Source organism: Pan paniscus, chromosome 7 (genome assembly GCF_029289425.2).
Source record: "Pan paniscus chromosome 7, NHGRI_mPanPan1-v2.0_pri, whole genome shotgun sequence".
In the NCBI taxonomy this organism is placed as follows: domain Eukaryota; kingdom Metazoa; phylum Chordata; class Mammalia; order Primates; family Hominidae; genus Pan; species Pan paniscus.
Window position 1 is genome coordinate 122,965,757 of NC_073256.2, and position 27,949 is coordinate 122,993,705.

Here is a 27,949-nt window from a genome sequence, read left to right on the forward strand (position 1 = left end):
TTTTCCCCTTATTCCTACTTGATGTCTGATATTGATATTTAGTATCTCAACTAGACTTACAAGACCCCAAACTGTGCAAATGTGAGAAATAATTCACCACAAAAGCTATAAATTTCACAGCTCGAAAAACCCTGAAGATTATTAATGAGGCACCATGTAATTAGCCTATACAAAGTGCAGCTAGGAATCATGCATAATGTAAAACAGAAACTGCTAACCACTGACTCATGGAAGATCATTTAAGCTAGTTTTCATGGACATGAAAAATTGATATTTAACACAATTCCTAAGGAGAGTCTCATTGCTTTAACACCATAGAATGAATTCTGTTTCTTATAGATTTGCTAAGAGAAAAATAGAAGGCAGTTCATGGCTAAGGCAATTTCTGGCAATGTGAATATGGACAAATTGTTTAACTTTTTAGACTCTCAGTTTTTATCTTTCCAAAATAGGCATAATGATCTCTTTCATAGAATTGTTGTAAAAATTGATTATAAAAAGTAATGTGGCACCTAGAATTTTAGTACTTCATTATGGCTTAATAAAATCTTATAGATCATATATTAGAGCAATGTGTTTTCTAGACAGCCAAAGTTCTTGTTTTACTGAGAATTCTGTACTTTTATGGAAACACATTTCTCTAGAAATACTAGAAACAAGCATTTGCTTACATAGAATAACATACCCAGTGCTGCTTAAGCACATTGCATATATTAACTCATTTAATCACCAAAATGACCCTATGACATAAATGGGTTTATTATATTTTATTTTGGAGATGATGCAAGTAAGATGCAGAGTACTTAAGTAACTTGCCCAAGGCTATACAGCTATTTAGTGATGGTGATGCAGTATAAATTCAATCAGTCTGGCCCCCAAAATACAAATTTTTAAACAATCTTTTTACTATTAATGAATAAGGCATGCTGAGATAATGAATATATGCTAAAACTGATATATACATATTCATCTTGGTTATGTTTCCCAAAATATATTTTCAGTTTATTTTTAAGATATACTTCATTTAGCAGTCAGAAATTAAATGAATATATATTAAAATGATGTTTAATAGATGCAGAGGTGCATGGATTAAACCAAAATATTCACATAAAAGATCATTATGATTAGGTTTTAAACATAGTTATAAAAACTATAAGCCATATTTTTAGAGACTTTTATTTTAAATTGGAGACGGCCTCAGTGTTATTAACTATAAAATTAAAGTGTGGTTCAATTTGTCATGAAAATCCTTTCTGTTAACCGCTTCTTATCTATTACTATGTTGTTGTTTGGTCATGGACCATCAAATATGTGTGTTTGGTCATGGACCATCAAATATGTATTGCACCTTCCAAATGTACCATTCATAAGCTTAAAATATAATGAGCTTGATTATTAATATTGACAATCTACATGTATGCCATTTAGATATTTTTATTATTAATATATTGTGAACATCTTGAAGAAATGTAACTCATATTTCATCTCTCTATTCTTGAATATTCTACATAGTAGATAACCTATAAATGTTACTGAATAAATAATGAATATACTTTATTTAAAATTATAAAATGATTATTTTATGATTTTTAAATTTTTTTTAATCATACTTTAAGTTCTAGGGTACATGTGCACAATGTGCAGGTTTGTTACATAGGTATATATGTACCATGTTGGTGTGCTGCACTTATTAATTCATCATTTACATTAGGTATATCTCCTAATGCTATCCCTCCCGCCTCCCCCCACCCCACGACAGGCCCCAGTGTGATGTTTCCCACCCAGTGTTCAAGTGTTCTCGTTGTTCAGTTCCCACCTATGAGTGAGAACATGCGGTGTTTGGTTTTCTGTCCTTGCAATAGTTTCCTGAGAGTGGTGGTTTCCAGCTTCATCCATGTCCCTACAAAGGACAAGAACTCATCCTTTTTATGGCTGCATAGTATTCCATGGTGTATATGTGCCACATTTTCTTAATTCAGTCTATCATTGATGGACATTTGGGTTGGCTCCAAGTCTTTGGTCTTGTGAATAGTGCTGCAATAAACATACATGTGCATGTGTCTTTATAACAGCATGATTTATAATCGTTTGGGTATATATCCAGTAATGGGATGGCTGGGTCAAATGATATTTCTAGTTCTAGATCCTTGAGGAATCGCCACACTGTCTTCCACAATGGTTGAACTAGTTTACAGTCCCACCAACAGTGTAAAAGTGTTCCTATTTCTCCACGTCCTCTCCAGCACCTGTTGTTTCCTGACTTTTTAATGATCACCATTCTAACTGGTGTGAGATGGTATCTCATTGTGGTTTTGATTTGCATTTCTCTGACGGTCAGTGATGATGAGCATTTTTTCATGTGTCTGTTGGCTGCATAAATGCCTTCTTTTGAGGAGTGTCTGTTCATATCCTTTGCCCATTTTTTGATGGGGTTGTTTGATTTTTTCTTGTAAATTTGTTTAAGTTCTTTGTAGATTCTGGATATTAGCCCTTTGTCAGATGGGCAAATTGTAAAAATGTTCTCCCATTCTGTAGGTTGTCTGTTCGCTCTGATGGTAGTTTCTTTTGTTGTGCAGAAGCTCTTTAGTTTAATTAGATCCCATTTGTCTATTTTGGCTTTTATTGCCATTGCTTTTGTGTTTTAGTCATGAAGTCCTTGCCCATGTCTATGTCCTGAATGGTATTGCCTAGGTTTTCTTCTAGGTTTTTTATGGTTTTAGGTCTAACGTTTAAGTCTTTAATCCATCTTGAATTGATTTTTATATAAGTTGTAAGGAAGGGATCCAGTTTCAGCTTTCTACATATGGCTAGCTGGTTTTCCCAGCACCATTTATTAAATAGGGAATCCTTTCCCCATTTCTTGTTTTTGTCAGGTTTGTCAAAGATCAGATGGTTGTAGATGTGTGGTATTATTTCTGAGGGCTCTGTTGTGTTCCATTGGTCTATATCTCTGTTTTGGTACCAGTATCATGCTGTTTTGGTCGCTGTAGCCTCGTAGTATAGTTTGAAGTCAGGTAGCGTGATGCCTCCAGCTTTGTTCTTTTGGCAGATTATCTTGGAAATGCGGGCTCTTTTTTGGTTCCATATGAAATTTAAAGTAGTTTTCTTCCAATTCTGTGAAGACAGTCATTGGTAGCTTGATGGGGATGGCACTCAATCTATAAATTACCTTGGGCAGTATGGCTATTTTCACCATATTGATTCTTCCAATCCATGAGCATGGAATGTTCTTCCATTTGTTTGTGTCCTCTTTTATTTCATTGAGCAGTGGTTTGTAGTTCTCCTTGAAGAGTCCTTCACATCCCTTGTAAGTTGGATTCCTAGGTATTTTATTCTCTTTGAAGCAATTGTGAATGGGAGTTCACTCATGATTTGGCTCTCTGTTTGTCTGTTATTAGTGTATAGGAATGCTTGTGATTTTTGCACACTGATTTTGTATCCTGAGACTTTGCTGAAGTTGCCTATCAGCTTAAGGAGGTTTGGGGCTGAGACTATGGGGTTTTCTAAATATACAATCATGTCATCTGCAAACAGGGACAATTTGACTTCCTCTTGTCCTAATTGAATACCCTTTATTTCTTTCTCCTGCCTGATTGCCCTGGCCAGAACTTGCAACACTATGTTGAATATGTGTGTTTGGTCATGGACCTCAAATATGTGTTGCACTTTCCAAATGTACCAATCATAAACTTAAAATATAATGAGCTTGATTATTAATATTGACAATCTATGTATATGCCATTTAGATATTTTTATTATTAATATGTTGTGAACATCTTGAAGAAATGTAACTCATATTTCATCTCTCTATCCTTGAGTATTCTACATAGTAGATAACCTATAAATATTATTGAATGAATAATGAATATCCTTAATTTCTTTAAAATTGTAAAACGATTATTTTATTATTAGTTTTTATTATTATACTTCAAGTTCTAGGGTGCATGTGCACAATGTGCAGGTTTGTTACATAGGTATACATGTGCCATGTCAGTGTGCTGCACCACATGAAAGAGGGCATCCCTGTAAAATGATTATTTTAAAAGCAGAATAACCTAAATAACACTTTCAAAATAGAAACAATATAGAGAAATCCAAAAGTAATGCTGATTAGTTATTACTAATTGGAATGATTTTATATATAAGGTTATTTATCTAGAAAAAAACAAAAAGAATTATTTATCTGGCAAAAATAAATAAATAAATAAAACAACTTGGCCCAAACTTCAGTGTAATACACATGCAAATAATTGTAGAATTTAACTCACTGGTATTTCCAATCAGCAATTTTTAATTGATCAGTTTGTCATGTTAGCATTATTTACATATCCTTTCCAACATACACATTGATGCTTTTATTCATATTTCTATTATTTTTATAAAGAATGTGATAGGATAGAGAATTGAGAAAGCAGTTACTAAAATGTAATTTTCTCTTATGACTGAGAATATTCTCCAAAATCTACCTGATTAAGAAATTAAATATTTTAATATAAAATTTCAGGTTTACAATGAGCACAGAGATCTTGCCTTTCATAAAGAGCATCCCATAGAAAACTAGCAACAACAAGATTTAAGACATTTTCCAGGGGCACTATTAATAAAGATTTATCTCATTTGATTCTGACTTCTTAGCATGTTCCATTAGTTGCCCCAGGCTGACAGACATGCTGAACAAAGGTCCTTTGGGTTGGGAGCATGTTGAGTGGATCTGTTTGGTTGAAGTCCTTTTCTCATTGTCACTCCCAAGGAAAGCAAGGAAGCAGCCTGGCTCCAGAATGAAGACAAGTGACTTGGGCACTTGGCTTTTACTCTGTAAAAGTGCAGAATTAGTATAGTCCTTCTGCATCTGTTGATTTGGTGAAAAAACAAAAACAAAATAAAACAAACAAAACTGAAAACCGCACTTATGGTTCTGAATCCTGATATTAATATAGTAAATTTTAAAACCAAATATACAGTTTTTCTTTTAACTACATGTTCTTTTCATAATGTGTGTTCTTATACCCATCTATAAACATAAACTATTAACTTGCTTATATTTTGAACTGAAAATATACCTGATATTACAATATTTGAATTGATGGAAGAAGTTTTACTTTAGATACTTAATTTAAACATTTATAATATTTCTGTTACTAAAATGTCTCACAGATTAGATAAGCTTTGTTCAGCTACTCTAACACTTCCACACTTTTGCCAACTACTTTGCCAAGATTTTATTTTTTTTGCACCTGACTTTCAATAACTTGACTTTTAATAATTTGTCTCAGAAAATCTGCCTTCCCAAAAGATACTATAGTTATCACAGCACCTATGATACAGTTTAATAATTTCACACACTTTTTCCCTTTGGAGGGGGATCCCCTTCTTATTTCCATTCTTCTAGTTTTGCCATAGACTTCTTCCATTAACTTTAAATATTGTAATAACAGGTATATTTTAAGTTCGAGATATAAGCAAGTTAATAGTTTATGTCTATAGATGGATATAAGAATACACATCATGAAAACAATATATAATTAAAAGAAAATTGTATATTTGCTTTTAAAATTTACTATATTAATATCGGGATTCAGAATTGCCCTCTTTTTTGGCAGAGGATTGGCTGAAACAGTAATAAAAAGAAGTCAGCCTGAATGGTGACTGAGAGATTCATTACATATTTCAGTGGATTCATTCATGAAAGATGGACACATCTTAGCGTCTGAAGATGACTTTGTGCAGGGTAGTGTTTTCTCTCTTCCACAGAATACCTTTGGGTAATTCTGAAATACAGACTGATGAACAGAATTGACCACTGTATTTTTTTTATAGTGGTTTAAACAGGGCATTCACAGTTGAGTTAGTATGTACCTCTGTTAGATACTCCTTTTATTCTTCAGGCTAGCATTTTTATTTTAGTCACATCACTTTCTCTAAAAGGGTCAAAATATCAAAATGTAGTAAGTTAAAATGGCTTTATTTAGCAATTGGCCAATGCAAATAGTAAAGCTTCCTTAAGTAAGTATAAGCTCAATGTGTTGAGCTTTCCTATATATTTTCTTCTCCATACTCAGAATTTGAGTGAGATTTGATGGGAATTCTACAGTAAAAAGTCTTATAATAATATCGTTATGAAGCTGTAGTACATATGAGGTCATCTTAACAGAGAAGGAAGCTGAGACCTTCAGAGGTTAAGTGACTGGCCTCAGGTCACGCAGCTGGTACCACAGCTCTCTGGATCCCTGAACCCTGCCACAGGTTTATGTGACAGCCTTACGTAAGAAGGGGTACTCAAGAGAAATTTACTTTTCTCTTCCCAGAGATTCAGCACTGACACACTTTTTGCACATTGCACTAGGTGCAAGCCCAGAAATTCTGCCAGGAGCAAAACAACACTCCTTAAACACCCTGTGACTTTCAGAGCTGTATAAAATAAAAGGTTGAAGTTAATGATTGCCAGTTTGGAGGGAGTAGTTCCTCTTCGGAGCCAAATGTATGTGGGGAACAGATGAGGCTGTGGGAGTGAAGTTGGCAAAAGGGAAAGAGAAATGAGTCTATTCTTTCTGGAAAATGAAAGTATAATAAATATCTGAATAGCTTAGATGTTTATATTCATCTAGAGATTCTTCCCATTTGAAAATGAAATATCTGTATCTTTAGAGTGAGTAATCTTGAAGAATAATTTTATATTATTTTTTAAAATATTATGAAATGATATTTGGAAGCAAACAGATTGTTTTTAATAGCCCATATCTGTAGAACTATTTGTATTTTCTCTTCTAACAGGATCATTACTTCTTATGCTGAAATTCCTATATTCAAGCAGTGACTCATGTTAAGATAATATGTTCCAACAATTTGAGAACTAAAAGCAAATATACCTCAGAGATAATGATTATTTAAATTTTTGGTTCATAGAGATAAAACTGTCTGACATAAGGAGTATGGACATAATAGCCAAGAATTCTATCATTTTATTTCACACTCATTTTGTTTTTGAAAAGTCTCTTATCATATTTGAGATCCCACATACCACATTCTACTCGAAGACATTTGTTAGCAGAAGTTCTCTGGAATTTCACTCTCATGCTGTTCTTACAGGATATTTTGTAGAACCGTGCTCCAAGAAAACTCTAATTTAATGAAATCTTCCTGGAATCTCCATTCATAAATCTATTCTGTGCCTAATTATATAGTGTAGTGGTTCTCGTTATAGGATGTTGCTAATGTCTTTCCCACTTGTCCTTTTCACATATTTTCTAATTTAGGAGTATTCTTAATATCGTTGAGCTTCAGTTTCGAAAGTAGGTATAGCATATAATTTTTTTCAAGCAATGCAACTTTGATAATGTTTTAAGAAGTTGAGTTTTGTTATTTCCCAAACAATAAACACAAATAAGATAGGTTCTTTTAATAGGAGTTTGGAAGTTTTCTAAGTTACTTGCTGAAATCTCCTTATATATATAGAATCACATATACACACATGCACACTTTGCAACTCTCACTTAAAGGACATCCCAATTTAATTCAGTGGCCATTTTACTCCATTTTTCAATAGAATCACAAGATTTTAATTGAAGCAAGTGACATGGCTCGCTGTGTTTGGTACTTAACATTAACTGGTCATGGGGAATATTCAGGTGTTATCTGTGAAAACCTATTTTTTTTTTTTTCAGTTGGACTTTCACTCTTATACCCCAGGCTGGAGTGCAGTGGTGCGATCTCGGCTCACTGCAACCTCCGCCTCCCAGGTTCAAGCATTCTCCTGCCTCAGCCTCCCAAGTAGCTGGGATTACAGGTGCCCACCACCAAACCTGGCTAATGTGTTTTGTAATTTTAGTAGAGACGGGGTTTCACCATGTTGGCCAGGCTGGTCTCGAACTCCTGACCTCAGGCGATCCACCAACCTCAGTCTCCCAAAGTACTGGGATTACACGCCCAGCCTGAGAACCTGTTTTTATATCACATCAATAATGTTGACCCTACATGATCACATGGAATGGAATGATTTTGTTTATGTAGTTTAAAATGACACTCTATTTTCTGAAAAAAAAAAAAAAAAAAAAAAAGAAAGAAAGAGGGAGGGAGGGAAGGAAGGAAGGAAAGAAAGAAAGAAAGAAAGCTCTTTTGCCTCAATAGCATCAGGTGCAAACTTTCACTCGGTTTAACTTTCAAAAGCTTAACTTGCTAAATGACATTTACTAAAAAGCACTATTTTGTTGGGTGGAACTTATCATACTAAAAGTTGTATAGTTCCAGTCACATTAATAATGTTGAGACTCTAGACCATGCCAGGATTACTGAAAATTCAATCGTATAAGGTCTTGAATTATTCCTGGGCATATTTTCCCCAGTCTTAAGCAGTCCAAGATTTTAAATTGTTATGCCCCCATAGCTGTTGGTGAGGGAAATTTTCAAATTCAATTCACTGTCCCTAGAGATTTCACATAGTTAAAAGGAGAGTGATACAATATTTTCCTGACTGTCAGATTGAATTTGAATTGAATTCCAGGGTGGAGAACTGCTTGGATACATTAACTGAAACTTTTACTGTGTAAAATTTTGTGTGGTTGTACAAGGTCAAATCGCGTACAGCACCATTTTTTCATTTAAATGTGGGGAATAATTGAGTTGGGGAGTTGGCAGTGGTGGTGGTGTACAATTCCTAAGGGCAAGGAAATGTGTGTGCGTGTGTGTGTATGTGTGTGTGTGTTTCTGGTTCTCACAATATAAATGTAATGTCTATAGTAATTTTAAAAATCCTCTAGGCCTGTTGTCAAATATGCTTTATAGCTGAGAGAATATAAACAGCTATGAATTGTTAAAAGAGCAGTATTTAGCCAAACAGGCATCAGTGCTTTTGATCTGTTACCCAGTTAAGGAAGCCACACACCAAAAGCATTTTCAACAGCATGAAACTATATCTCACGGCATTGGCATGAGATTCTCTAATGGTATTTTTGTTGTATTTCCTAAACTAAAGTCAATGGAGGCCAATTTTTTAATCAAATAACACTTCTACTTCTGTTAAATGGATGTTATGTAAAAATAAGCTCATCTCATGGGAAGATTTTCCTATGACTTTTGGCTCTTTCTAACCCTCCTTTTGGAAATCCTCAATATCTTTTTTTCCAGCAAAATTTGGAATCCCTGGGACAACATTATGTCACCAGTTTCTTGGGTTAGTCCTCTATTATTTACCTTTGGGCTGTCTACTTTTATCTCCATTAACCTTTTGGCTTGACTATAAACATTTATTGAAGGCTTCCTCCTTTGTCGGTCCAGTAACTCTAAAGGTTAGTGAGAAGTGGATGCTAGTCTGACCTCTCTCATCCACATTAGATGATTTTAATTATTCCTAAGAAATGACACTTTTGACCCATTTTGTCCTTGTCAAGTTTGTCTAGTTGTGGGCTGTCTAAACGTGAAACTCTGAGTTCAAACCGTGTCCAGGAGTGTAGAATTTTAAAATGTACAATGTGGAGCCTCAAAAGTGCACAAGATTTCTTTTTTTTTTAAAAAAAAAAAAAGACATTCCAGTTTAAGTGAAATTCAAGGCTATTGTTATGTACCTTGAATTGATTTATTACTGGAAAAGACTGCCTAGATACAGACAAAATACAAACTTGAACCTGTAAAAATTCAATATTTCAAAATGGAAAAAATGGAGAAAAACTTTGTATAAGTGAGAATAAGCTAGGTTTTGCTGAGGCTGTATGCAACCCTAATACTACAACAGCTTTGTACATGAAAAAGTTCATTTCTTTCTCATACTCCCTGACCACTGTGGTTGCCAGTCCACCTCTTTGTTTCCATGATTGCTTCGGCAAAAGCAAGGCATAATGGTGAATTGGCCATTGGATCTTACGGGTTCTGTGTAGGAGTGACACAAGCCACTTCTTCAGTTTCACTGGTCAAGCAAAGCCATGTGGCCAGATCCAACTTTAAAAGAGATCTGGAAATTGAAGAGTTGGAACTAACTGATCAGTAGCCATAATGACTATCACAACCTTTCAGTTAGATAATAAAAAGTTTTTGTCTGGACATCTATGCTAATCACCACAAATATGACCAGAGCCTGAGAAATAGTGGGATTCAGTAAATGCTTTTTTGTGTGTTTTATTTCATTTATTAATGTAGCTATTCAGCAAAAGTTTGATCTGCATCTGTAGAGTACTAGGTACTTTGCTAGTTACTTCATTCAAAAGCCTCTGAAATAAAAATTAGCCCCACCGTGCTGATGTCCATTCTGAAGTTCAGAACACTTAAGTGGTTTTCTAGTCATAGATGCTACCAGTGGCATGTGTCAGGATTCAAACCTAGATAATGTGACTCCAAAAACAATAATGTCCTTTTGTTATACTTCAACTGTAAAGTCAATGATGAGTCAGGATATGATGTATCTGATTTTATAAGCAGGAATTATTACAGTCACCATTGTGTATTTGCTTGTATTTTAAAGCAAGAACACAGTATCTCTAATTGATGGGAACAGGAGGCAGAGAAATTCTAGGCAGAAAAGGGTGGGTCGCTGGCAAAAACCCCACCCTCAAGCCAAAAAGCCTGAAACTGTGGCCCAAAGTGAGAACTTCTATCCCTGTTTTCCCACTCAAATGTTGCCTTTTCCTAAACCACCTACACTGTCCTATCATATGCCTATAAAAACCCCAGCCTCAGCTGGTAGACAGGACTACAGCTGGATGTTGGAGAGAAGCAGCTTGACTTCAAAGGGATGGTTTGATGGTGCAACTTTGGAGAAGAATCTGGCCAGAGACGGTCGGACTTCAGGGGAAGATTACCTACCCACCCCGTCCCCTTTTCAGCTCCCCTTCCCACTGAGAGCCACTTTCATAGACAATAAAATCCCCTGCATTTACCATCCTTCAATTTGTTCATGCAACCCCATTTTTCCCAGACCACCAGACAAGAGCTTGGGAGCCACGAGTGAGGATACAAAAGGATGTCACACTGGCCCTTTGCCCTCGCTGGTGATGAGTAGCCACCTCACATGAAAAAGCAAAGGACCCACTGAACTGTTAACAGTTAAGCTGAGTACGGACAGCAGAGCTAAAATAGCACTGTAACAAGCTCTCTTGGGCTTTGGTAGTCACAGTCACCCCTGCCTGTATGCTGCTGTGGGGCCTGCATGGAGTTCATTCCTGCCGGCACTAAAGCATCTGGCTGCTTCCTGCACCTGCTCACCTGCGCACTCCCTCCTGCAAGAGGTGGAAAACAGCAGGTCCAAGTGAATGGAGTTTGGTCCCACTGGCACTGAAGTGGCTGACTGGTTCCAGTGCTTGTTCACTCCAGTTCCCATACTTGTTCGCTCATGTGCTCCCTCCCGCGAGGAGATGAGAGCAGCAGGCTGAATAAATGGGGCACCCCTGTTGCGAGTCCTGTGAAGGCGTCAGGGAAATATCCTGCTTCATAATGACTTATAAATAAATGATCAATGATTGTGGAATAACAAGGTATATTTGATGTTATTTCAACTAACGGGAAGCTATTTCACACTTTTGAGCACATTTGATAAGAAATTTAGTTATTTTTGTTTTAACTGTAATCAATAAACGTGGATATCTTTTGTGTTAGCTTTCTATTGCTGCTGAAACACACTACCATAGACTTGAGGGCTTAAAACAACAGAAATTTATTATCTCATATCCTGTAGATCAGAACTATGAGTACAGATTTTGCCAGACTAAAATCAAGGTGTCAGTCTTCCTGATGCATTCCTTTCTGGAGGTTCTAGGAGAGAATCCATTTCGTGCTCATTCATGCAGATTGTTGGCAACATTTGGTACCTTGATGTTGTAGAGCTGAAGTTCCTGTTTCTTGCTTCCTGTAAACTGGAGGCCATTCTCAGTTTTTAGACACCACTACATTCTTTAGTTTCTGCTCTCAGTCCCCCATCTTTAAAGGTAGCAAAAGCAGATGGCATTTTTTTTCATGTTGAATCTCTTGGATTTACTCTTGCCTTTCACTTCTAATTCTAAGGATTTATGTGATTAGACTGGGCCCATCTGGATAATCTAGGATAATCTCACCATCTCATGGTACAAAAAGTTAATCACCTCTCTGAAATACCTTTTGTCAAGTAAGGTAGCATATGCACAGGTTCCAGGGGATTAGGGAATAGGCATCTTTGGGAGACCATTTTCCTGCCTACCACACCTTTTATATCTGTTCTCTTTTCCCAAAATGTTGTGCCAGTTGTACCCATTGTAGAGTATGAGATAAAAATTTTGGCCTGACTTTCCTTGTTTGTGATATCTGAGAATTAATGAACTTTAAAGTAGCTTCTAGCTCTTAGCATTCTAGAATTTTATGAATTCTTATGTTGGAGACATGGGAAGTGAACCTAATGATCAATGTGGATATTATTGTTATTTTCTATTCATGGATTTTTCTGGAGTGTAGATTTCATATAATCCTGGCTAACTCCTTCCTTCTCACGCTTGGTAATCTTCTTTGAAGTCAGTCAGTCTCTACAAAAGTTGACTTCTTCAGAAAGAAATTGACTTACCTCCTCAAAGCTGTAATAACTGGTCCCTTGAGATTTTTTATCTACTTATTATTTACTTTACAGCTTGGGTATAGCTTTCAGCAAGTCTTTGCTCCATTTTTTTCTTCTGCCTTATTGATTTGGACTACAATAAATTGTTTTCTCAATTTTTTAATAAATCCAATTATACTTGTACCCAGGCAAAATAAATGTTTGCCAGAGTTTTAAAATATATAATGCCTAACTTACCATTAGGAAATACATGAATTGATTACTTTTATATTTTACTCATATTATCGGTTCATCTAATCCTTAATTTGCTTATGTAGAAAATGGAGAAAATGTTAGTACCTAACTTCTGGAGTTGTAAAAATCAAAAAAGACCATTCAAGTGAAATGCTTACCTCAATAGCCAACAAGTAAACCATTAATATTGTTTTAGTAGTAGTAGTAGTGGTTGGAGGGAGGGGGGAGTGGAAAAACTCATCCTAAATTGCCCAAGACTTTTCAATTTTAGCATTGAAAGTACAGCCTCCTGGGAAACCTTTCAGTTCCAGAAAAACCAGGATGGTTGTTCACCCTAGGGGTGGTAATATTTGGAAACAAAGCTAATATAAATATTGGCTGTGCCCTCTGCCACCTACCAGCATTTGACCTAAGGGATATTATTTAATTTTTCAGTTGCAATTTTCTTATCTGAAAATATACATGAGGACTAGGTAAGTAAGGGAAGTACCTAACAAAATCCTTGCACAAGTAGCCTAAACAGTAGTACCCTTATTCCATCTCCCTAAAAAATCTTTATTGGCTTCCTTCTGCTTACAGAATTAAGCACAAGAAGTTTTACCTAATACATCAAGGTCTTTTAAAATCTGTTTATAACCTGCCCTGCCAGATACATATGCTATTACGTTCTTTCCATTTATCAATAACATTAATGATGATTATGATAGATAATACTTTTCTAGTGCTTTCTACATAGCAAAAAGAGTGCTAAAGACTTCATAAGAACTTTAAACACAGTCCCAGAACTCCCATTTCCTGCACACTTGACTTTGTTATAGACTGTTCAGCCTTTGCCCACACCGTTTCCAGCAACTGCACATTCTTCCTGTTTATCCTTTAAAATCCTGCCCGAATGTTGCCTCTTCTATGATGTGTCCCCAGACTGCAAAGGATGGGAGTTTTTCTCTTTTCCTCATTGACCCCGAAACAATTGATACATGTCTTAACACTTCCTACCATGGTACTTTTCACATTATATTAAACATTTTTATTGTATCTGTATCCTTCACCAAAAAAGACATACTTATATTCCTAGCACAAGGCACAGGATTGAGTTTGCTTATTTGTGAAATGAATGGAAGATTATGGTTTTGGAAAATCAATTGATTTACTTTATACTAAAAGATTCTCTAAAGAATGTAAGTGATCACTATCTATTTTTTATATTATCTATGAAATTATTATAAAAGTTAATTTACTGTGTCGAAATTCATAGGATTTTTAAGAACTATGAAACAGGTTGATTAAATAATTTAAAATAATTATTTTTCGTGAAATAAGATAATCTGGGAAAAATAGGCCAGGTGCCTGTTTTGAAATCGATTATGTAAAATCAGAAAAGAGTGGATGTTACAAATAAGTCACTGAGTGCCCCCTGCATAGGCTTCCTGAAATGGTGGACTCCTTCCTCCGACTTGTTCTGCCTGTGCCTGAAGAGCTGCAGATCCTTTGGGTTTTGTTTTGTTTTGTTTTGTTTTGTTTTGTTTTGTTTTGTTTGAGAGAGAGTCTAGCCCTGTCACCCTGGCTGGGGTACAGTAGCGTGATCTCGGCTCACTGCAACCTCCACCTCCTGGGTTGAAGCAGTTCTCCTGCCTCAGCCTCCCAAGTAGCTGGGATTATGGGCATGCACCATCACACCTGGCTAATTTGTGTATTTTTAGTAGAGACGGGATTTCACTATGTTGGCCAGTCTGCTCTCAAACTCCTGGCCTCAAGTGATTCATCCACTTCGGCCTCCCAAAGTGCTGGGATTGTAGGAGTGAGCCACCACGCCCGACCACTAGATCCTGATCTATGGATTTATCTGTCAGTCTGATAGTAAAAGGAGAGCAAAATATGCATCATTAGGACCTAATATTTAATTGGATTTGGATCACTATCATTTCATATAGAACAAGTTTGTTTCTCCTCTAATTCTATTTTGAAAATTGAAATACAAAATAATGCTTCGTCAGACTGATAACAATAGGGATAACTTGATAACATTTTTGTCTATATTGTTAAAATATACGTAGAATATAAAATTACATCTTTTTCACAAGGCTTTTAGAGAACTGCTTCGTGGTTATCTTTGCCAACTATTAAGATACATAGTTGAAAAATTAAGACTCCACGATGAATCAAAATATAAATATTAAAGATTAATGTATTAGAATTTGTTATACTTGATTTAGTTATAGTTTATACTCTGTTTTAATATTTGAAGTAGTTTTTTTTCAGACTTCTTTTTAAATCCATCATGGTTGATTTTTCCATTAAACAGTATATTTTATAGTAGTTTTAACAGTTGTAATATAATTGATATTTTAATAAATGGGTCAGCATTCATTTTATGCATAGTTTTCAGTACGGCTTTGCAGTTAACAATGGATCAGTGTTTTATATGCTATCATTGTTGTCATGAGGCAGGTGAAATGGGTTTTCCAGATTCCTGAAAGTTTTGAAATCACCAGATTATGTGGAACTCCTCAAGTGAATACTTGTTAAGGCCAATTTGGGAAATTTGTGATAGCATGCATCATGTGGAAAAGTCCCAGAATGGGCTGAGATCTCTTTGGCAGGATCATATCTAGGTGAAAATTCCGTTCAAAAATTACCTTGAGACCCTTGTATTGTGCTCTGTGTTGTGGTTTCATGATGTTTGATATACAGAACATGGACTGGAGAATGATAAAAGTGAATGCTGGTTCACTGTGACTCATCGGGAAACACAGTCTTGCTGAGACATACTTATTTCCTCCCCAGTTTATTTCCAGCCATGTAAATTTATCCACGGAGTTTTACAGATAAATAATTTGGATGCCAAACAGCCAAAAATTGTGACTATTTTGAGCCTTCTATTTAACATGTACACTAAAAATACTTTGTTAGAATTATAGCACTTGTCTCCGTGCTTCTGTGGTTCTCAGAGCAAGGGATGTCATGCTTTAGTTGCTCTGCATTTGAATGTATTCATGATTCCTCTTTTACAGTCTTTCTGGAGACAATGTATGGTGCATCATTAGCATTATTATTATTTCAGTTACAGTGAGACTACATATCCACACTTAGGGGGTTGGGTAGATTTCATTATTCATTCAGAATAAGTTCTTACTCTAATATAAATGTTGCTCAGGACAGAGCTTTGAAATGGATCCTGATTCTTTAAATTCTCTCCTGTCTGTTTCAGGAAATAGTGAGATCCTGTTGATAGTAAAGTACAATGTGTCTAAAGTTCACTTCTAAACACTCTGCTCTTTGCAATGAAAGTCATCTGCATTCTCTTTATAATTCAGAGCCACAAGAGATCTGTCTAATCTTGGAGATCTGATTCAGTATCATTTAGGAAAAAAAAAAAATCCTTGATAATATTTCTACCATTCAGATTAGTGAAAGCAGTAAAGCTTTACAGCTTCTGTCGTCTTAAAAAGATATCATGAGACAAGGGAATAAGGACTTGGATTATGGTTTGGGAGATTTAGTTGTTTGTAAAAATAAAATGATTAGTACAGTTATTATTCAAGTTTTTAATCAACGGAAGCAAATGGCATCTGTTTGTTATCATTCTTTCTACAGAAGACAAAGGCTCAGGTCCCAATGGTGCTGACTGCTGGTCCCAAGTGGTTGCTGGATGTGACTTGGCAAGGAGTGGAAGACAACAAAAACAACTGCATTGTGTACAGCAAAGGTAAATGCAAGATTGTTTCCCTCTCTCTTTGGAAGTATTAAAACCGAGCATTGCAAAACAGCACCAGAAGAGCTGGAATGGAAGTACAAAGTATAATTTGATCCTCTTCCTTTTTTCCCCATTTGAGTTCCTCTAATGTGTATTTTCAGTAAAGCCACCTGTTTTTCTTTTTTTTCTGTACAACATGAAACAAAAAGTGACATACCATTAATTTACTTAGTGCCTTATACATTTACCTAACCCTGTATTTGAGTGGCTTGACTAATATCTTTCTCTTGCTGTTAGTATCATTGATAGCCAGGTTTGACGAAACTCCAATTTCTCCTTTTAGACATTATCTATCAAAAAGTAAAATCCTTCTAAATTTAACAATTTGTGTCAAGGTGCATGGTCCAAGAGGCGCTACATTCTAGCCAGTTTCCTGAAGTCTTGCATGATGAGAGGATAGCTGGAAATGAAACCTTTGCAAAGACAGAATTCTTCCCCATGGTGATTTCTGAAGGGCAGGAGGCAAACTCTAAAGAGGAAGCTGATGACTTGCAGGGCATTGCCTTTGATTTGCTCAGTGTGACATCAACCCAGACTGTGTCATGTAGCTGCACCCTGGCTACAAAGGAGCAGCAGCTCCATGATGGCACATTGTGGGGCTGGCTGTCCATAGCACAGGACCTTCCTCACATGTGGTGTAGTTTTGGGGCACTTTTCTCCACATTCAAGTCTTGGTCCTAGCTCTGTACTCTTACAGTATAATCCCTAATCTCACTTTTTCATAAATATTACAAAACCTTGTGCTTCTCATGTTTAATTTCTCTTGGCTTTCTTTTTAAACCAAATAGACCTACTGAGATCAAAGATGTATTTGCACATTGAACCTAGAAACCATAAAAGCATACAAGGGAACAAGCAAATAAGCACCCCTATCAATATATTAACATATAAAACACTAATCATAACATCAAAGACTCTTAAAAACTTGCTAGAAACAATTACAACTTGTTCTATAATCATTACAATTTGTACACTTATAAGAGGATTGTCTCTAAACTACCATAAGCCTTTGAAAGTTGAAACACCGGAAAGAGGGAATTTGCAAGCTAAAAAAAAAAAAACAATCTGCACACCAGGATCTGATTATACTTTTTTCCTTCTATAATTACTGGTCCCATACCCACTAATTTTCTAACCCAGAATACCTGTGGTATGCTGGGGGGAGCTTTCAGCTAAAAGGGATGTGAGATTTTCTCAGGATATGCCAATATAATCTATCAAAGTGAAAAGAAATGGTATAGGGAATCAGTTTACCAATGCCGACATTCAGAATACAAAAGATACCTTGGAATGTAGGACCACTTGTTGGGGACAAATTTCTGTTGTACAATATTTTATCTTCATTGTATCAATATAGTATGGGGGAAACATGGCAATACCTGGTCCCCATTTATGATTCAAATTCATTGCATTTTTAAATCAGCTATTCTTTTAGTAGAGATAATTGTTATATATTTTGAGTATCCCTTATCCAAATTGCTTGGGACCAGAGTGTTTCAGATTTCAGATTTTTTTTCAGATTGGAATATTTGCATGTACATAATGAGATATCTTGGAAATGAGACCCAAGTCTAAATGTGAAAGTCATTTATGTTTCATAAACACAAATTATACATAACCTAATGGTAATTCTATACAATATTTTTATAATTTTGTGCATGAAACTAAGTTTTGACTGCCACCCATTGCATAAGGTCAGTTGTGGAATATTTCACTTGCGGCTTCATGTTGTTGATCAAAAGGTTTTGGATTTTGGAACCATCTGAAAGATTTTGGATTTTCTGATTAGGGATGTGAACCTGTATAACAGAATTGGAATTCTATATTTAGTGGAGTATGCTAACTTGAGCAAACTTATGTGTTTATGGTTGGCTATACCTTATATCTTTTTGCAATAAACAACTTAGAGTAATTAATAGAAGCTTATTAATTCATTAATTAACTGGTAAAGCATGCATTGAGTCCAACTATGTGCTAACCTTGTAAATTGATGATAATAGCCACCATTTATTGGGCACACCTTGAATTCTCTTCTTGATGCTCCCATGCCAAATTGTATGTGCTTCTCTCATTATTCTCTATTACCTAGTTTCATGATCATGAATATACAGTTTATGTGTCCAAAAAGGAGTAAGTAAAAAAGTTTAGCTGTGATGGCTTGCCTCTTTAATCTACTCTATATTTACTGAGGGTACAGATTGTGTCTTAGTCACCTTTCTATTCCTGGTCTGGCATGCTACCTGTACAAGAAAAGCACTAAGTAAATATAGATTGGTTGACCAGATGAACAAATGATGAATGGTTGCCAGACACTGAAATAGACATTTCACATACTGTGATGATGAACTGTATGAATTGCTGCTATTCAATAATGTTTTAACCTGTAAAGGGTAATTTGGCATCGTTCAACTTACAAGAACAATTGGTTTTGCAGTTCAAATGCCAGAATTGTAATAACTACTGTGTATGCTTTTTAAAGCTTAATACTTATTTAATAGCTCCTATGAGATAATCAACATACTACCCCATTTTACAAAGGTAGATAAAAGACTTAAGTAGGGTAAATAATTTGCCATGGTCACATGGCTAATAAGTGATTGAGTGGGATCAAGCATACATTTGTCCAACTTAGGGTTGGAGTGATACATACTAGAATATGTTCTGTCTGCATTAAGCTTCAAAACAACTCAGTGAAATAGATAGTATTTTCTCATTTTACACCTATGACTTAGAGAGGTGGCATGATTGCCTGTGATCATAGAGAGCTAACAATAGAGCTAAATTCAATCTACGTCTTGACAGCTCCAAATTTTGTGCTCCTTGAACTACATGACTCTGCCTTTCCCTTTGCCACTGTTAAATGATGAGTAACAATCCAAACCACTCGGGCTTTTATCCCTAGAAATCACAAAATATATATATTAAAGTGTGGCATTTCCCAAAATGTATTTCATGGAACCCTAAGATTAAAGAAAAAGCCCCATGACCAAATATCATTTATCGTAGCCCTCTTGAAAACTCACAATGGATGCTGCTATTAATGATCTAGAATTATGCAGTAAAAAACAAAAGCAAAAAACCCTGAACATTTGCATTTCAACATATATTTTTATTTCTCTACTTTGCTCCAGACTCTTGTTTGATCTTCTACCTGGGGTTCAGAGACCTGGAACTAATTTCTAGTATTTAGAGTGCCTTTAGAGGGAGGAGACAGCTCACCCAGAGCATGTCCCAAAGTTGTGTCAATACCTTAATATTCTGGGATTTTACTAGGGATTGTTTGGATCATGGAAAATATGATCCCGGGAGGCACTCCTACTCGTATCCAAACACGCTGGACTCAGGAGTCGTCTGTCTCCACAATCTGTATGTATGATAAGACTCCTCAAAGCAAAAGCGTTTTGAAGATGGAAGGGTTAACAAGTGTTAACTTGAAACTCCACAATGTTTGTGGCATTTTCGTAATGCCTATATGATTTATTAATTGGGCCTCTTTTGTTTTCAAGTGGTAGAATTCTAAATGAAATTAGCTTCTGCCAAAAAATTGTGTGCGTGTGTGTGTTTTGGGGTAGATGGGTTCATCTGCTCATATAACTGAGAGTCCAGGGATATTCTGGATGTCAGGAACTGCTTGATTCAGTTGCTCAAACTTCGTCCCCAAACTCTCTCTCTCTATCATCTGGCTCTTCTTTCTTGTGTGGGCATCATTCTCAGATAAGTAGTGGCAAGCTCCAGACTTATTCCACCAGCATAGCAACTTCGGTGAAAAGAGAGCTTTTCTGGGTTTTGTGATTAGAGCACATCACATACCATTCCCTGAACCAATTAATCACTATGACTCTCCTAGGCAGGCCATAGTCAGCCTGGGGCCTAAAAGTAAAATTAACCCTGCATGAGCCACTGAAATGGAGGAGAGGTAGTTCCCTAAATAAAACCAAGGATATGCTGCCACAAAAGAGTGGTTGCTTGTTGGGCCAACATCCATGCTCCCAGGTATCACATATTATTTCCTAAAGTCTAAAAAGCTCTCATGGACGATGAAAATTAAATTCCTGATGCCACAATTGTATTTATTTGTTTGTTTTCCTAAAAACCTAAACTACTTATAAACTCAATGCCAAATCATTATTATAGGACCTGGCTATCTGAGAACATATCAGTATCTGTTTACAAATAGAAGATAAATTGCAGATGTGTGACATTTTGCAAAAATGTCTTGACTGAGATTTTTGATAGTGTTTTCTTATGGTGTGAAAATAGGCCCATTTAATGTTTAACTATTACCATCTAGGAGGCATGCTTGCTTCCTAAAGTGTTCCTAAATGTAGGCTAGTAACAAAATTAAATATGACTATAAATCTCTCCTTGTCAGCGTGTCCATCAAATAATTATTATAAAATAAAATTGTATTATATCACTTAGTGCTTTTTGACAGGTTGCCATCATCTTGTTTTATAAAAATTTTTAAAAGTATAGTAGTTGGCATTAACATTCGAATCTGATGTACATTGTTCCTGCCTCACCTACCCCTTGTCATTCCAGAAAGTAATTAGGTCATCCAGACATTGATGGACCAGACCTGTTGGGTCGTCTGTTTTTTGCCATTATTCTCAACAGACTCCAGATAATTCTAATTTACTTATCTCAATGGATAAATACTAAAAAGCATAATGCTGAAGTTAAAAGGAGCTCTGCTGGAGAGTAGTGTGAGCAAAGGCCTGCCCACTTACTCCTAAAATCCACTGTCTGTTGAGCACTGATGATCTACTTCTTTACCTTACCTTATTATATGCTATCTACCGTTTGCAAAGTATGGTGACCTTTTCATATGAAAAACAAATAGTGTACTTAGAATTTTACGTTTTGAGGATATTTAAAATTACACCTTTAGCATCTTTCATGTGGGTTTAATCACTCAGCTTCAAATCGGGAATAATTACATTATTTAGTTTTTCAATTTTCTTGTAGTTGTTATTTCAAAGTAGCCACATTCTCTAGGTCTCCAGATTAAGAGAATAAACACTGTCAATCAAGAGAGTGAAAAAGTATCTGCTAACCCTCACTGTCACCTCAACAACATAATATTTCTTTATATGCGAAGCCACAATATTATTATAAAAATCTATATTTCATGTGTAACCTTAGACAAATCACTTGCCCACTCTAATCTTGATTTTCTCAGCTGTGAAAATGGAATAGCAATGGCTACCATGCAGGATTTTTGTGAAGCACCCATTTACATGATTGCAGAGGTTATGATCAATATTATGTTGCTGATTATCATACAAGCAGTCCTTGTGGTCATAAGTCAGTACACACTGAGAGAAAATGAAGCCAGGCCTCCATGTTGGTATCAAGCATATAGTGATATCGTATTTATAGCGAAGACTTCTACAAGTCTTATTCAGTCACTTTGAACCCACAGAATATTTGCTGAGATCTGTGTCACAGAATTAGAGACCTGAAGCCTGTATGGGAGCATATCATTGGATTTTTTTCTTGGGCACGTGATACTTTTATTTTAGTGAAAGTCTTATATACAATGCTAGTATAAAGATGAAAATGATGATATTATTAATACTAATAATAGCAATTACTATTGATTAATCTTTGTTCTATTCTAGACACTGTTCTAATCACTTTACGTACATTTTCTTGCTTACAATACAAATTCATGATATCGAAACAGTGCTTTTCCCATTTTACAGATGAATAAATTTAGGTTTCGATGGGTTAAGTAAGTTAAAATGAAGAAGTTGGGATTCAATCTTAAGCTTGTTGACTTCAATTCCCAATTGTACAATCAACAAAATTTTGGAAGATGCCATTTACTAAGCCAAGGTTACAGGTTATTGCCTTTCTTTGCAAATTTGCATACATGTTTATCAGCAATTTTTTTTCCCATTCTCTGGCTTGATTTTAAAGAGATTATTCAAACACTAAAACAGCAGTGGCAGCAATAGTTTATGCTAATTTCTTTGTTGTTTCTAAGACCACAGCAATTTCAAATCATGTAGATGGCTGCACAGCAATCTCAAAATCATACTATGACAGTCTTCAAAGTTCTGATTTTGCAAGGTTCTTATGAATTTAAGCATGCAATTAGTTAATTTAACCATTTTTGAATGTCTTTTATGTCCAAGGGCCTATTCTAGGCACCATTGAAATAATGACAGAAATTCTAGTATGATTTAGCTTGAGTAAGTAACTTTCTGCACACTCTCTAAATTAAATTTTCAAAACAAATGTCTTTCATTACAAAGATTCTTGTAAAAGTCCAAACCATGTTCCACCTTAAAATAGATAATCTGTTGCATGTTACTAGAATTTTCAAACAATAGCTTTGTCTAATGTGGCAGCCAATTTTCAGAGTAGCCCAAAAGTTAATGTTTAACTTTACCTAGAGGGTATAATGTTGTATAAATAATAAACTAATTTAAAAGGAAAAATTTGCGTTCATATTTTACGCATTTATTTAACTATTCAGTAATTCATAGAAAATGTATAACCATTGTCTAATTTTACAGTATTCTTGAAAGAGGGTGAGTGCCCGAACTAAATATTTAGCAGTGGGAATTATAAAATCATAAGGCGATTAAGTTAGCTAGTCGCAGAATTCCAATATTGCTTTTTAAATGACTTCAGGATATAGGAGGTACTAAGGTTATTATCTGTTATCAGGAATACAGTGGAATTGTACAACTGGATAATAACCAAACAAACTGACACAATGTAAAATTACATTATCAGTGTGTTAAAACAAAATTGCGCCCTAAAGGAGTCCACATGCCAGCTCAGAGCTGCAGTGTAATTATGCTTAACTCTGATAATTAAAATACAACGGAGATCAACAGAATCATTTTCATTAAGAAAATTATTAATGATGGTGGTATAACAGTAATTGATTGCAGAGCACCACAGGATAACGCAATGCCGAAAACCCATGTTTCATGAACATCTGAGGCTTTTTCTGGTTACGTTGTATTAATATTTTGAGGAGTGAGCAATTTATTATTCCTTTCCTAGGAATCTATGATTGTAAAAATGGCTGCTTTTTAAAAACCACAGTTTTGATTCAAATTGTCATTTCTAAGGGGTTCTTAAGGTCAAGACAAGTGACCCCACTAGTGACTGTGTTATTTAAAATAGAGCTGTCTGTTGCAAATTGCAGAATGGCAGCAACTTCTGCAAATAGTGAGCCTTGTGTCATCTCCATTTCTTACTATGCATTTACTGTTTTTACTTTTATGTTAGTGATTTATTGATGTTATTTCAATCTGAGTCTGGGTGTACTGAATAGTTTATTGTCTTTAGTTATTACTACTATATGCTATATGATGTGAAAAATACATTTGTTTTTATATCAGCATCACTGTGAGTTTCCTTAATGAAGTGTTGGTAAATAGCCCTGCACAATAATCCCACTAATTACCTTAGTTGATTAGATGTGCTATCCTATTTTGGAGAAAAAAAATATCCTAAACCACCCTGGATCCATGCATGAATGAAGCTTCTGTCTCTTAACGGTAGAAACCCAGTTAGAATCCTGGCAAATGATAAGAACTAAGAATATATCAGTTTTATAAGTATAAAAATGAGAAATGAAGAGTGGGGTCTTTGAGAGGTGACTCACTATCATTCAAGGATGTTAGCTTGTCATTCAAAGAGATGCTAATCTTGAAAGCTACCCCCAAAAGTATCTTTGTCAGTTGAAATGAGGGACAACTCTTTAGGGTAGATTTTTTTTCAGGGTAAGATACTGAGAATAGTTTTTAAAACACTGTATTATGTAGAAAAAGTTATTATAACATAAATCTAGGTGAAAAAAGGCAGAATATGCGGCTTTGTGCCTAACATGATTATGCTTAAAAACTGTATGCACAGGAAGACATACTGGAAAGAAACAGTGTGAAATTATAAAGATATTTCTGTTAAAGTGGCAAGACTTAGGGAGATTTTTGGTATCCTTTTTCATAATTTTCTTCACTTTGATTATTTTACTTATATAATTTAAGATAAATATTTGCATTTGAAAATCATTCTTTGTCTTAACTACATTCTTACTCTTCTTTTTACACAGCCCAAGTAAAACAAAGAAATCTTTGCCTTATCCACAAAGTGTCCTTCCTCCACAGAATTTAAATTGTTTCCTAGTGATATAATTACTTTTCTTTGGTAACTCTGTGAAAGTCCTGCCACTTTGTTTTTCATAAGATAATTTTCCAAATAAAATACACATAACTGAGCACATGCTCTGCCCACGATATGGCCCAGGTGTCATGAGGAGTACAAATGAATATGAGACACCCCCCAGCTTAAGAAGCTTATTGAAAGAGCTTACTTGATGAAAGATGTATAATAATGAATTCAGTCTCATACAGTCAACAAATGTTCACAGAGATGTGGAATTTTGGTTGGATATTGAATGTTGAGTATCAGTTTGAGTAATGGGGTGAAGGCTTTTAAGGAGGTTAAAATGTATGCCTAAAAGCTCCTAGGTTACAGTGCATACAATGTGTTCATGAGTGTATCTGTTCAGTTCAGTTAAAGTTGAGAATTTACAAATGTGACTGTTGAGGAGCAGGCCTCCAAAAGTTCCTGAGAGCCATGTTATGGACACACTTGAATGCTTGTTCTGAAAACCTTAGCATGGAAGCAGCGGAGAGCTGCTGACATTTTGAGGGTACACGTGATGAAATCGAGATTCTAGTAAGATTATTGCGTCAAAAGTTAAGCATAGGTCCATCCATTAACAAAACCAAGACTTACGTGTCATGGAAATAATGGTGTTACACACCTCTAGAAAATATTAGTAGTAAACCATCTGCCTTACTTCACTCATTACCAGACGTCGACAATTTTTCAACACCAAATGAACCTGCAATCTACTGAACCTGCAATCTACTCACTGCACCACCATCGTTTTCCTATCAGCCCCTCCCATGCTTACTTCCAGGTTACCCAATGTGGATTCCATGGGTCTGTCATTCTAATCACTTTCTTAGACTCCATTACCCTTCTCTCTCTCTTTTTGGTCTTTACTGGCCTGGTAATTCCTCATTCTAGTTAATCCAGCTCTCCACTTTCTCCTGGCCACATCCAAGCAGCAGATATTAGGTAAATTAGTATTTGTGAAGTACCTAGAATAGTGTCTGGTCCACAATGAGTACTATATAAATGTATGGTAAAAATAAAACAAAGGAATTACCACCAATACCAACAACAACAAAAAATCAATGCTGATCAGTTTTATGTTACTTTTGACCACAAGGAGATGTGAGCCCTCAGTATACATGGTCTGACAATCAAAATTTGTTCTCCTAATCAGTCTTCAAGGTACTATTTCAGACTTCTGACACCCCAAATATTTAACATTCTCTGTTAAATAATGTCTTTACTTCTTGTTTCACAAAGAAAATGAGAAAGTGGTAGCACACGTAATGCTCCAAGGATCACAATTGGACTGATTACAAGGATTGATAAATAATGCAGAGCCAAATCTGACCCATGACCTGTTTTTGTAAATAAAGTTTTACTGGAACACAGCCACAGCAATTTGTTTATACATTGTCTGTGGCCACTTTCACGTTATAACGTCAGAGTTGAGTGGTTGGAACAGAGACAATCTAGTTTGTAAAACCTAAAATATTATGTGGTTCTTCATAGAAAAACTTGCCAACTCCTGAACTAAACCTACAAACTTATTACTTGGCCTTATATGATCTGCTCTTGGATGCTTCTGTGGCTTCTCTTTCCATTACTCTTTAGCTACTTTGTTCCAGTTGCATGGGCTCCTTGCTTTTGCTTAAAAATACAAACAGTGACACTACCTCAGGGCCTTTGCACTGTGCGCTGGCTCTGCATTGCTTTTATTTTTCTTTCTTTTTTTTTAAAAAAAAAAAAAAAAAAAAAACAGGGTTTTGCCATGTTGGCCAGGCTGGGTCTCAAACTCCTGGCCTCAACTTCCCAAAGTGCTGGGATTACAGGCATGAGCTACCACACCTGGCTTTCTATGACTTCTTTCTGAACTCCTCCAAGATGTTGCCTCCCAAATTGTCTGTCAGAACAGTCTGCCTAACTACCCTAAAATGCTCTGTCTCTCTATCTCTCTTTCTGTTTTTCTCTCTCTCTCTCCCTCGCTCCCCATACCCCCATCACCACCATTTCTCTCTTTCTCTCCCTGTTTCTCTCTTTCTCCTCTATATCCATCAGTTCAGGAAACTATAACAAAATACCATAGACTTGGTGACTTAAACAATAAATATTTATTTCTCATGGTTCTGGAGACTGGGAAGTCCATGATTAGGATGCTTGCAGTTTCACACCTGGTGAGAGCTCTCTTCTGGGTTTGTGGATGGGCACCTTCTTGCTGCATAGTCACAAAGTACAGTGGAAGCTAAGGAGATCTCTCTTGCTTTTCGTCTTATGTGTACACTCATCCCATTATGAGAGCTCCACCCTCATGACCTAATTGCCTCACAAAAGCCTTACCTCCTAATGCCATCACATTTGGGGTAAGAGTTCCAACATATACATTTTGGGGAGACACAAACATTCAGTTGATAACCTCCTCTGTATCAGTTATCTTTATATTTGATATTTTATTATTGACCAAAGAATTTTAATGTCAGTTTTTTATCCTTAGAATGGGAGTTCTATAAGGACAGGGATTTTTTTTTTCTGTTTTTTAAACAGTGCATGGCACATAATAGCTGCTCAATGAATATTTTTGAATAAACAAGTGGATAAACCAATATGATGCAGTTTTTTCTTTAACATAGAAAGCTATGATGTCTATTTAATAATAGTCTTACAATATTCTTCTTGACTTTCTTTGACTTTCTACAGTATCCTAAAACTTTATTATTTAACTTTGCTCCTTTCACATTTATAATTTACAAGGTTTATTTTCTCTGTTGTTCTCTGACTATTGTTCTCTGACTATTCTTTTGTTTATCATCTTGCTCTTTTTATGTGAATAGTCATTCTTTTATCTCTGAAGGTAGAAATTGGAGGACATTTGGGAAGGGATATGTCCTGTGCCTTGTTTCTTTTCTCTTGCCTATTCTGTTCCCGTATTTAATGTTGACACTTTCCTCCAATGGCTTGAGATACATGGATGTCTGCTTTTTATTTTAAGAGCAGGCCACTGTCAACTAAAGAATGACAAGGCTCATAAATTTGGAAAGGAGAAGTTTATTTCTAACAAAGTGTTGCAGCTTGTATGGTGACCATTCTAACAGGCTGGGAAGCATAGCCTACACCCAGAAGCCAAAAACAGATACTTTGAGGGTGGGAAGAATAAGACAGGGATTTATGCTGATCGAGGTGGTGAAATATACAGAAGCTATAGGAGGAATATTTATAAAAGGAGAAATGGCCGGGCATGGTGGCTTATGCCTGTAATCCCAGCACTTTGGGAGGCCAAGGCAGGCGGATCATAAGGTCAAGAGATGGAG

The 27,949-nt window shown here is 35.7% G+C and overlaps 1 protein-coding gene across 3 annotated transcripts in view; it reads left to right on the plus strand.

Annotated features, from left to right (window-relative positions):
* Positions 1–27,949, plus strand: part of ZFPM2 (zinc finger protein, FOG family member 2) — a 557,988-nt gene that overhangs the window by 369,646 nt on the left and 160,393 nt on the right. For all 3 annotated transcript variants that reach the window (XM_034966473.3, XM_034966475.4, XM_034966476.4), the window contains one exon: positions 16,331–16,442. In XM_034966473.3, coding sequence (XP_034822364.1) covers positions 16,331–16,442 — 112 coding nt within the window. The remainder of the gene's footprint in view (positions 1–16,330; positions 16,443–27,949) is intronic.